This window comes from Bos taurus, chromosome 4 (assembly GCF_002263795.3).
Source record: "Bos taurus isolate L1 Dominette 01449 registration number 42190680 breed Hereford chromosome 4, ARS-UCD2.0, whole genome shotgun sequence".
In the NCBI taxonomy this organism is placed as follows: domain Eukaryota; kingdom Metazoa; phylum Chordata; class Mammalia; order Artiodactyla; family Bovidae; genus Bos; species Bos taurus.
Window position 1 is genome coordinate 29,053,388 of NC_037331.1, and position 13,295 is coordinate 29,066,682.

At 38.0% G+C, this 13,295-nt stretch overlaps 1 protein-coding gene across 3 annotated transcripts in view; it reads left to right on the plus strand.

Moving 5' to 3' along the window:
* The window catches only part of ITGB8 (integrin subunit beta 8), a 98,915-nt gene that overhangs the window by 31,450 nt on the left and 54,170 nt on the right, over positions 1-13,295 (plus strand). For 2 of the 3 annotated variants that reach the window (XM_059885664.1, NM_001192875.3), the window contains exon 2: positions 5,112-5,197. In XM_059885664.1, the coding sequence (XP_059741647.1) occupies positions 5,112-5,197 (86 nt within the window). Of the gene's footprint in view, positions 1-5,111; positions 5,198-5,226; positions 7,492-13,295 lie in introns of those variants that run through there. The other variant, XM_059885663.1, reaches the window with a different exon arrangement.

Consider the following 13,295-nt stretch of genomic DNA (forward strand, 5'->3'; position numbering starts at 1 on the left):
TGATATGCATATATTTGACTAAATTGCTCAGTTTTTCTGTAGTTGTGGCAAGCAGGGGTTACTCTCTAGTTGCAGTGCATGGGCTTCTCACCGAGGTGGCTTATTGGGGAGCATGGGCTCCAGAGTGCATGGGCTTCAGTAGTTGAGGCACATGGGCTTAGTTGCCCTGTGGCATGTGGAATCTTCCTGGGCCAGGGATTGAACCCATATCCTCTGCACTGGCAGGTGGATTCTTAACCACTGGACCACCAGGGAAGTCCAGGACTTTCATTTTAAAGAAAACCAGTTACATTTTAAACAAACTTAAAGACACACAATGCCTTCATTTTTTTTTTTTTTGAAAGCAGAACTAAACATATATACACAGATGTATGTGTATCCATTAGTCACTCAGTCGTGTCTGACTCTGTGACCCCATGTATTATAGCCCACCAGGCTCCTCTGTCCATGGAATTTTCCAGGCAAGAATACTGGACTGGATTGCCATTTACTTCTCTGGGGATCTTCCTGACCCAGAGATCGAACCTGGCTCTCCTGCATTGCAGGCAGATTCTTTACCGCCTAAGCTACCAGGGAAACCCTACACAGATGTGTGTACGCAAACATATAAATATATATGTATAAATATATACATCTGTATATATATATATATATATATATACACATATAACTTATTATAATAACATTACAATAATCCCTTTATTGAGTGCCTAATATTTGCCAAGCACTATTCCTGGCATGCATCTCATATAAGTATTTTGATACAGGTAAAGTTAGCCCCATGTTACAGTGGAAGAAATGGAGCCTCAGAGAATTTAGGTAACTAGCTTAAGGGCACATAGCTGCTAAATGGTAGTGCTATGGAAATCTGGTACTTTGTTCACAGTAACCAATTAACCATGCTACCTCATCACATCTGTCACCTCCAGGCATAACATGATGAGAAAAAGTAAGACTTTCCACTCATGCTCATGCTGCTGCTGCTGCTGCTGCTAAGTTGCTTCAGTTGTCCCACTCTGTGCGACCCGATAAACAGCAGCCCACCAGGCTCCCCTATCCCTGGGATTCTCCAGGCAAGAACACTGGAGTGGGTTGCCATTTCCTTCTCCAATGCATGAAAGTGAAAAGTGAAAGGGAAGTCGCTCAGTCGTGTCCGACTCTTCGAGACCCCATGGACTGCAGCCTACCAGGCTCCTCTGTCCATGGGATTTTCCAGGCAAGAGTACTGGAGTGGGGTGCCATTGCCTTCTCCGACTCATGCTCATAGATCAAGGAATTTGACTTATTCAGAATGTATGCAGTTACTGACAGTATGATGTTAAATCCTTTATTCATTTCTGTCATGGCAGCACACTTTCTAATAAAATAGGGTTTGTAAGGCACTTAGGCCTAAAACAAATGGACACAAAAGAGAGTTCTGAGGATATGTGGTTTATGATATTATTATTCTGTTTCCACTGGCTTAAGAATTTAATTAGAGTCCATTAAAAATCCTTAATTGGAACAGAGTATTGGAACATAAACAACAAGGTGATTAAAACCACATAACTGGACAAATACCTGGATAAGTAGCCACCACTACCATAGAGGAGGGGGAAGAACCGCTCAAGCACACCCTCTAATGAGGTGTCAGCTCTGAAGGCTGCTAGGAGACTTTTGCTGGAAAGCAGCCTTCCTGTGATGCTGACTCAGGGATGGGAATAAACTGAGAAGATGTGGAGACTGATCACACACACACACAAACTCCTAACACTTGGTGTCTAATAGCCCACATAGTAGCAAGACCATTCAGTATAAACAACTGCTGACTAATATGATAATATTATGTTAGGTATTAACTTACTTGCATACTTTAAAATTAAAAAGGAAATCCGTAAAATTATGCTTACCAAAGTGTATTGACTCGTCTTCTCTAAAGTCTAACTATGATACTCTCTAGGAGCCTGGTGGGCTGCAGTCCATGGGGTCGCTAACAGTCGGACATGACTGAGCGGCTTCACTTTCACTTTCCACTTTCTTGCATTGGAGAAGGAAATGGCAACCCACTCCAGTGTTCTTGCCTGGAGAATCCCAGGGACAGGGGAGCCTGGTGGGCTGACGTCTATGGGGTCGCACAGAGTCGGACACGACTGAAGCGACTTAGCAGCAGCAGCAGCAGCAGCAGTAATATTTGACACTATTCCCGTGGAGTTCAATTTATGGCCTTAATCCAGTTCTGGAGAACCAGAAGGCCCACCTCCTTTATATCCATATATAGGATCATTTTTCCTGTAATTAGGTAGACTCTGATGTTAGCCTTGGAACCTAGGAAATATTAATAGAACCAAAGTTTCTGTCTCTCTTGGTCATCATCCTTAGGTGACAAAGTTTGAAAACAGAAGTTGGCATTAGAACTTTTGAAACAAAACAGTCAGAAAGCAAAATTCAGAGACAACAGATGTTTGCTTATAAATTCATTATTTACTACATGTGCTATAGAAGTAACAGCCTGACTTGAACTTGAACTGTGTTAACTTAAGACAGAGTCAGACAACTATTAGAAACAAAGACCAGAATCAAAGAATCTGCAGTTTCCCTTCTAGGAGACTGCGGTCTTCACTGCCAGAGCAAAAGTCTCACCGATTAAATGAAATGCATGGTCAAATCTGATCTGAAATAGGCTTAATTCCATCTTCCAGTTGTGTCAAGCTTCAGTTCAGTTCAGTCGCTCAGTTGTGCCCTACTCTTTGCGACCCCATGGACTGCAGCACACCAGGCCTCCCTGTCCATCACCAACTCCTGGAGATCACTCAAACTCATGTCCATTGCGTTGGTGATGCCATCCAACCATCTCATCCTCTGTCGTCCCCTTCTCCTCCTGCCTTCAATCTTTCCCACCATCAGGGTCTTTTCCAATGAGTCGGTTCTTCACATCAGGTGGCCAAAGTATTGGAGTTTCAGCTTTTAGCATCAGTCCTTCCAATGAATATTCAGGACTGATTTCCTTTAGGATTGACTGGTTGGATCTCCTTGCTGTCCAAGAGACTCTCAGGAGTCTTCTCCAACACCACAGTTCAAAAGCATCAATTCTTCAGTTCTCAGCTTTCTTTATAGTCTCACTCTCTCATCCATACATGACTACTGGAAAAACCATAGCTTTGACTAGATAGACCTTTGTTGGTAAAGGAATGTCTCTGCTTCTTAATATGCTGTCTAGGTTGGTCATAGCTTTTCTTCCAAGGGTCAAACCTAAGAGTTGGTAAAGGTCAAGTTAGGTCTGCAAATGTGCTTGATTTATAAACCTAAACTGACTTCCATTCTGGGGACAAAACTAAAAAGGTCACTCCTCTCCTAAATACTTTGGAAATAAGCAGGCTTTACAGTTTTGGAGGATAAGCCAAATGAAAAGTTTTTAGGTTATGGAGTCTTCATAGTTGGAAACCACACTCATAGTAAAGAGAGCCCAAATATTAGTTATTTTTTTTAGTCTCTGGAATTCTAGACTAGTAAAGAAAATTCTAGGCCAGTGCATCTAAATCAGGGAAGATGTTTTGGATAGTGTATTTTAAAAGCTGATATAAAGTCAAGGCAAAAGGATGAAGGGGACATAGAGAGGGGTAATAGAACAATGAGACACTAGGAGAAAATGTTTTTAGCTTAACTCATGGATGTCTGGGAAAATACAGGAAAGAATGCTCACTACCACTCCAGGTTAGCACCTCTCTGCTGTGTTTACTCTCCTGTATTCCTCTCTCTCTCTTCACTGCCAATGCCCATCCCACACCACCTCCAAGTCAGAAGATTCTAGAATGTTGGGGCAAATTGCGAGAGAAGAAAAGAAGAAACCAATTAGACGGGGACAGATAGAGATTTTGTAGGTTCTATCCACTTACGTGTGTGATTGGGCACACACAGTCTTTTTTTCATGCCTATTACATGTCTAAAACAGAGATAAACACAAATGAGAAGAAACAAATTGAGATGGCAAAGAGACATGCTATGTAACTTGCCCTCTTCTCCGACCCCTGCTCTCCCCTCTAAGCAGAGAGAGAAGTTCCTCACTATATTCCCATAGTGCATTGGTGATATTTTGTTACACCTATCACTCTGTATTTTATTATTTGCTTATATGGTTTTTACTCCACCTGGATTGCTTAGAACCAAGATATCTATGATATGTACTGTGTGTCTGAAGTAATGGGTAGAGTGCTGTGATTTCCCTACATTTTACTACATTTCATAGTAAAGGATGAAATATAGGAAGCATGTAATTGTTCCAATAAAACCTTATGATAAAATAACTTATGACTCACTCTTTATTATATTTTAGGTATTTAAGTTTATAGTGATGAGTCTCTTTTTAATGATCTAAGTAGTAGGTGGCTAGAAGGATAAAGGTAAACAGTATCCCAGCTCAACTATGTTATTAACACCCAATAGAAAAGTGTGGGTATCTATGCAAAAGTGAATTGGTCATGATATTAAAGTGGTTCAGTCACAGAAATTAAATTAGGTTAACTAAAACAACTCATTCATTTTTGCCATTTTACTTCTAAAATGATGAATCATGCCATTTTATCTGGTTCTGATATCCTTCAAGTCAAAATAATCAATATTAATGCAGTCAGAATTACCAAGTGAACTACTCTGTATGTCCATTAAGATTGTTTCACAGAAACTTCATTCACTATGACTCAATACATATTTACATGTTGAGATTGAGGTCTGTACATGATTATTTTTATAGGAAGAATTCTAAATCCAAAACCACCTCATTGGTTCAGATAATATGAACTATGGTGAAACTTTAGCACACTAAAAAATTTGGAGGATCCTCTACCATTGCAACAGAATTTCAGACCAAACCCCTAAGACTGACTAAAGTCATATTTTTATCACCTCCTTCTCCCTAATTTTATAAAGCTAGATAACTAACTATCCAGAAAATATGGCATATATGAATTGCAGTGATCTGGTTAACTCTTCTCAAAGATATTACATATTTTTGTTGTCACATATTTATAACTATGGGTAAGCTTATTTCAGTTTTCAAAATACACTTTGGTCTAGAATTGCACATAATTCCCAATGTGAGAGTAAACCATAATGCCTCATTTTATCCTCCATTACAGAAGACAATAGATGTGCATCTTCGAATGCAGTGTCCTGCACCAAGTGCCTTGCGCTGGGTCCGGAATGTGGATGGTGTGCTCAAGAGGTGTGCCTTTTTCCTTTCTTTCCCTTTTGGATCCTTTGTCTTTTCCTGCATGATTTCATTGACCTAATATTCTCTGCCTTGAAGATGCATCAGGAAAAAAGAAAGATATTGTTGAATATCAGGAAAATGTTCTTTGGTTTTATGCTTGGAAACAGCATGTTTGGCTGACTATAAGTATAACCTTTTTATTAGGAAAATTATGGTAATTTTAAAATGAAGTGCAAACCGTTTTATGTTTTCCATCTGTTCTATAGAAAGAATTGGCAAACACAGATAGTAACTTTTGATGGGTCATAGGCTTTGTGTGAAACTCTTGCTGCAGCTTGGGGCATTAGGTTATATATCCAAGTTGGATCATTGTTTTGTGCTTGCTTATTAAAGAAAAGCAAGCTAATTTATTATTCCATCTCATTTGTTTTTATTTGAAATACTTGGAGATAAGTGATTTGCTCCCTTTCATAACACTGAACATCAATTCACTGGCTACTTATGGAAAATTTGATGCTTTTGTTTGACATGTGACCCTACTCATGCAATATTGTGTACATTTAAATTCTGTGACATACAAAATAATCAGAAAATGTTTATTCTTCAAAATTAGTATTTTTGTAGTCAAATAAAGAGAAACATATCCCAATAACAAACTTTTTGGGAAAACAATTATAGTGTTTTCTTTCCTTGTTGGGCTCTAAAGTTGTTTTCAGTTATTTCTTTTGTTGGTAATTTTCAATCAAAACTACCTTATATATTAAGTTTCAGTGAAGAAGCCATCTGCTAATTTGGGGTTTTTAATGAGATTTCCTAGGTAACTTACAATTATTTATGTAGTTCCTGAAAATTGAAACTAATAGACTTTTAATGGCCTTTTGTTTGGCGTGAAGAGAAATCTCTAGCTTTTGCAACTTGTTGATTTAGTTGAAAAAATGGTACCTATCATTATCTTTACAATCTCTCCTGTTACTGCTTGCCCTTATGCATCCCCCAGGAGGAAACAGAAATATGAAAAGTAGCAAAGGATGATGGTCAATACTTTCTTCTATGCAGCAAGTCAAGGAAAAGGCAAGGGAAGGGCTCATGAATAGTAACCATATCTATAAGTAAGCAGTCCCCCTACTGACAGCCTGAACGCTTCCTGGATGTACTATTGGCTTTATCAGTCAGAAAAAAGATGCCACTCAAAACTAGGCAGTGCTTTGCCAGAATTCATGGAGCCACACAATGTAACAGGACAATTCCAGAGTTTCCAGGATCAGTTTCATTCCTCCTATGATCCAAATGACCAGGTAGAATTCACTCTTTTCTCTGAGCCTCCCTTTCCTCTTCTCTACAGCCTAAAGTTTGGAGTTTCCTTCCAGGTTTTCCTTGTCAGGTATGCTTGATATTCATCGATATGTTGGTATTTCCTGACCCTCACCCAACATTCCATTTTAGATTTTTACTGCAGCACTAAGGAAGATGATTGCCCTGGAGAAGGAAATGGCAACCCACTCCAGTATTTTTGCCTGGAGAATTCCATGGACAGAGAAGCTTGGCACGTTACAGTCCATAGGGTCACAAAGAATCTGACATGACTGAACACAAGGCACATGCTGAGGATACACAAAGAAAGATTATTACAGTTGTGAAGACTGTGCCAACTTAACTTCAGTTCCTTAGAACTTTAGTGATTATAGCTTAGAGGAGTTTTCAAAACATGGTTCAGAAACCCAGTTGTCAGCCAAGTGCAACATGCCAGCCATACAGAATCAGTCAGCTTCCAGAGATCACCCTTCTCCATTTCACACCTCTACTGGCACAAAAAATTGGAAGAGTCACAGTTATGGGAGCAGCAATGTCAGTCCTACCACAAGGGAGGGATTTTGTATATTCACAGGAGGAATAGGTGGTCATGTGGAAGGAGGTAAGCCAAGAAGGAAAGGTGGAGTGGCTTCCAGAGGTGTTTGCTATTGGTCCAATCCTCAGAAGGGGATCTCAGAAAACACCCAGAAATGACTTAGCTGTTCATGTCCCAAAATATTCTTCTATGTGGTACAAGGTAGCCTAATATTTATATTGAAAAAACAGGCTCTGAAATGAGATCAACTGGGATTCAAATCCCAGTTCCATCAGTTTCCAACTATGTATCCTTGGCCATGTTAACCTATGCACTGTGAACTTCAGTTTTCCCTAATTCTAAAATTCTAATTCTAAATTCTAATTCTAATTCCCTAATTCTAAAATGGAAATAATAACTGAAACTACGACAAGTGGTGGAGTTTAAATGAAACTGTATGTGGGAAGCATTTGGCACACAGGTATTGCTTAAGTTACTATAAGAGCTACAGTGAGACTCAAGCAATTCATTCAGACCTAAGAAAATCGCCTGAATTAAGAACACGTTAGAGGAAGCAACCTGTGTTAAGACTGTCACACTGGAAGATAAGATATTTGGTTTCCTTTGTTTGCTGGGTCAATCTGTTGTACTTTATTTTTGTTGGACTGTTTTGATTTTGCTAATGTGTGTATATTCAGTCACATGTTTCTATTCAGTCACAGTTTTTATTGTTGTCATAAACCTCAGCCTCTACACTGGGCTTTTGAAGTTCTGTACAGTTTTCCTTTTTTTTTTTTCTTTCTTTTTCCTTTTTTTTTCTTTTCTCTTTTTTATAATTATAATTTTTAATTTCTTTAAACCTATTATATTTTTTCTACATTTATTCCTTTCTTTGCCTTTCCTATTGTACTTTTCCCCTTGCAGTTAATCTTTGATGTATATAAATCTTCATCTACCTCTGTTTAACTTTGCATATCTATTCTTTCTTTCTTTTCTTTCTTTCCTTCCTCTCAATATATTTATTAGTTTTGTTTTCATTGCTTTATTTCCCACTTGGCACCTTGCTTTAGTTTTGTTTTCCAGTTTGTGCTTTAGTTAGTTTTGTTCTTAACTGGTAAATATAATTTTTTATTTCCTATTTTTACTGAGTCAATCTACTGCACTTAACTTTGTTGAACTGTTTTTACTTTGCTTATGGGTCTATATGTATATGTGTATATTCCATTATTTTAATTTTTATTTGCCTGATTTTGTAACTGCAATTTATCTGGGGTTCAAATTTGTTTTTTTGGTTTTGGGTATTTGTTTTAATCTCACTTAATGCCATAACAAACCACTTGTGGAATCTTAGTTCCTGACCAGAAATCAAGACCTGAGCCTTTGGAGTGGGAGCACTGACTCCAAGACCCTAGACTACCAAAGAACTAACTCTAGGGAGTATCAAATAGTGAGAACTCACACAAAGGAAACCGCTTAAATATAAGACTAGGCGTCACCCAACCACCAGTAGCACCTTGTGCAGGACACCTCATCTAAACAACAAACAAAACAAAAATACAAACACAATCATCAGCAGATAGGAGTACCACCTCACTCAGCCTTGCCCATCAGAGGAAAAACAAACAAAACTCAGCACAATCTCACCCTATATGAAGCTTACACAAACCACTGGACCAACTTTAAGATGACAGAAACCAAAAGGAAGAAAGAATTCAGTCTTGAAGCCTGGGAAAAGGAGACCTCAAACACAATTAGTTAAAAAAAAAATGAAAAGGCAGAGAAATATTACACAAATGAAGGAATAAACTAGAAACACAGAAATCCAAATAAATAAAGAGGAAATAGGCAAATTACCTGAAAAAGAATTCAGAATAATGAGAGTAAAGGTGATCAAAAACCTTGAAAACAAAATGGAGAAAATGCAAGACTCAATTAACAAAGACCTAGAAGAATTAAAGAATAAACACACAGAGACAACACAATTACTGAAATTAAAAATACTCTAGAAGGAATCAATAGCAGACTGTCTGAAGCAGAAGAACAAATTAGTGAGCTGGAAGATAAAATGTTGGAAATAACTTCTGAAGAGCAGAATAAAGTAAAAAGAATGAAAAGAACTGAGGACAGTCTCAGAGACCTCTGGGACAAAATCAAATGCACCAGCATTCGCATTATAGGGGTCCAAAAGAACAGGATAAAATGAAAGGGTATGAGAAAATTTTTGAAGAGATTATATATAAACTCATACACCATGATCAAGTTGGGTTTATTCCAGGAATGCAAGGATTCTTCAATATATTAAAATCAATCAGTGTGATACACCATATTAACAAATTGAAAGATAAAAACCATATGATCATCTCAATATATGCAGAAAAAGCCTTTGACAAAATTCAGCACCTATTTATCATTAAAATTCTTCAAGTAATGGGCATAGAAGGAACATACCTCGACATAGTAAAGGCCATATATGATAAGCCTACAGCAAACATTATTCTCAATGGTGAAAAACTGAAAGCATTCACCCTAAGATCAGGAACAAGACAAGAGTGTCCACTTTCACCACTGTTATTCAACATTGTTCTAGAAGTCCTAGCTTCAGCAATCAGAGAAGAAAAAGGAATAAAAGGGATCTAGATCAGAAAAGAAGAAATAAAGCTCTCACTATTTGCAGATGACATGATACTGTACATAGAAAACCCTAAAGATAGTATCAGAAAATTACTAGAGCTAATCAATGAATTTAGCAAAGCTGCTGGATACAAAATCAATACACAAAAATCATTTTTGCATTTCTTGCATTTCTATATACTGTCAAGGAAAATCAGAATGAGAAACCAAGGAGTCAATCCCATTCACCACTGCAACAAAAAGAATTATATATCTAGGGAAAAAATCTACCCAAGGAGACAAGAGAACTGTACACAGAAAATTATAAGACACTAATGAAGGAAACAAAAAATTACATAAACAGATGGAGATATATTCCATGTTCCTGGCTAGGAAGAATCAATATTGTAAAAATGACTATTTAGCAAACTCAGTCTACAGATTCTTGTGATCCCTATCAAATTACCAATGGCATTTTTCAAAGAACTAGAACAAAAAATTTTACAATTCAGATGGAAACACAAAGAACCCAAACAGCCAAAGCAGTCTTGAGAAATAAAAATGGAGCTGGAGGAATCAACTTTCCTGACTTCTGATTACACTACAAAGCTACAGTCATCTATACAGTATGGTACTAGCACAAAACAGAAATATAGACCAATGGAGCAAGACAGAATGCCCAGAAATAAACCCATGCACTTACGGGTGCCTTATTTTTGACAAAGGAGGCAAGAATATACAATGGGGCAAAGACAACCTCTTCAACAAACGGTGCTGGGAAAATTGGACAGCTACATGGTACTGAAGAATTTATTTACATGGCAGCAATGGAGAAACAGGCATAGAGAATAGACTTATGGTCATGGGGAGAGGGGAAGAGGGGGGGAGATGTATGGAAAGAGTAACATGGAAACTTATATTACCATATGTAAAATAGATAGCCAACAGGAATTTTTTGTATGGCTTGGGAAACTCAAATAGGGGCTCTGTATCAACCTAGAGGGGTGGGATGGGGAGGCAGATGGGAGGGAGGTTCAAAAGGGAGGGGATATATGTATGCCTATGACTGATTCATGTTGCGGTTCGACAGAAAACAACATAAGTCTGTAAAGCAATTATCCTTAAATAAATTAATTAATTTTTAAAAAGTCACTGGCCATATCATTAACAGAAGGAGCTGTCCAGTCCCCACATGCTGACCGGGTATCATTGACAGGAAAAATGCTATGGTTATTTTTGAAAGATCACCCACAATTAGGCACATATGCAACTGATGGTTTTATTTCTTAGCCAGCAAGGGTAGAGGGACAAGAAAGGAAGATGCACTTTTTTCTCTGTGCGTGATCAGAAAAGATAAGCAAAAATAACGTAAGCCTGGTTTTTATAACTCTCAAAGCTGGACAAAAGTAAAAGTTCACTAGAAAATTTACACAGAGTATAATCAAATGGTCTGCATTCTTGTGTAGCGTGTTAATCTGTGATTTTATATATTTTGACTTCTCTTTCTCTCCATGCTACATAAATATAACTGGAAAATACTTAGAACAGACAAGAGTGTATTAATATTATCTAGTTCAATGTTTCATATCCCTTTTAACATATGTGAAAGACTTGACATATCTCTGTCGGGAAAAAGAGACAAACATATCTGAAAGTTTTAAAGGCTTCTCTGTCTTTTCTGCCTGATACGTCAGACACAGGTTGTGCCTGCATAGCCAAAAGTTTTCAGGTCAGCCTTGGAACATAATTAAACTAAACTATAATATTGGGATTTCTTTGGAAGGAATGATGCTAAAGCTGAAACTCCAGTACTTTGGCCACCTCATGCGAAGAGTTGACTCATTGGAAAAGACCCTGATGCTGGGAGGGATTGGGGGCGGGAGGAGAAGGGGACGACACAGGATGAGACATCTGGATGGCATCACCGACTAGATGCACATGAGTTTGGGTGAACTCCGGGAGTTGGTGATGGACAGGGAGGCCTGGCGTGCTGCAATTCATGGGGTCACAAAGAGTCGGACACGACTGAGCGACTGATCTGATCTGATCTGATAATATTGGGTTGGCCAAAAAGTTCATTCAGATTTTTCATGTCAGCTTACTGAAAAACTCAAACAAACTTTTTGGCCAGCCCAATACAAAGAGCTTTCACTGTTAAAAAGGAAAATGATAGAATCTTTTCATTTCTATGAAGATTTCCATGCTTGGAGCATAGAAAAGACTCAGAAATGAGTACAAGAAAAACCTTTTCCTATTTATATCTCCAGATTACTACATTAAATGGATGAAAGTGACGACTGATGAAAAGTCAACTAGGGTAATAACTTCAGCCTGGGTGTTTCATTCTCAAGTAGGTTTTAGATGCAGACAGTTGGGAGGATGATTTTGCTTGAATATTTCTTATAAAAAAGTAAAATATAAGAATTAGAAGACATTGAAATGACTCAAATCACCAAAAGTTAAAAGGGTGTGGTTTCAAATTCTTTTCTTTTATACAAAGTGGAGAGCAGGCCACAAGTGGGTAGGGGCAGCATTCCATTCTTTGTTTTGATGCCACGATCTGATCTTTTCTTCCCTTTTCAAATCTGTCAAATTGGCAACGTATTTCTAACTTAGTTTTTACAGTAAAGTAAAAACAGCCATGCTGATTCAGACACTGCAAAACAATTGAGACTTTTTTGCCTATTTCAGCAAAATGATTTGACATTTAAAGGTCAAATGATATAGCTTGATGTATAGTTGCAGTGAATTAACCACCCTCCCTTCTCTTTCATTCTATATACATAAATCACAAAATTCTGGCCGAAAAGAAAAATCAGAGTCTTTTGGATCATATTTACTTTCCTAATTTGAAGTCCTGCAGTTTTCACTTTTGTAAAACACATGTGGCCTTTGGTCTGTGGCCTGTCACGGGAGGCATGAATGAGCATACATGTACCAAGGCCTATATGCCCTCAGTATTCCCCAGGCTCTAAAAACAGATGAGATCCCCTCATCTAGTCCCATAAATCTAGCAGTATATGCCACCTTTCTTTGAGTAGCTCCAAGTTGTTTAAGAACTAAGTCTTACATTTTGTACCCCTAAGTTTTATCAATAAATAGGATAAATTTGGTAATGAGAAATTAAGGCTTTAAACATTTTAAATTTCAGGCTAAAATCTAGGTGTGTGGCCATCAGCAAGGCAATTGTTTTCATTCCCATGAAGTCATTCACCAATGACACCTGGAGATTTTGATTGAAAAGAACATATTCTTTCTTGTCTTTTAATTATATTTTTATTATAACTGTGCACCACACTCTAATTCAGGATCAGTACTGTGAAGAGTAACATACTAAACATTTTTGTGCCACATACTGTCTCTGTTGTGCAGCCTTCTTCTTTTTTATTGTTTTCAGTTCAGTTCAGTTCAGTTCAGTCACTCAGTCATGTCCGACTCTTTGTAACCCATGAATTGTAGCACGCCAGGCCTCCCTGTCCATCACCAACTCCCGGAGTTCACCCAAACTCATGTGCATCTAGTCGGTGATGCCATCCAGATGTCTCATCCTGTGTCGTCCCCTTCTCCTCCTGACCCCAATCCCTCCCAGCATCAGAGTCTTTTCCAATGAGTCAACTCTTCACATGAGGTGGCCAAAGTACTGGAGTTTCAGCTTTAGCATCATTCCTTCCAAAG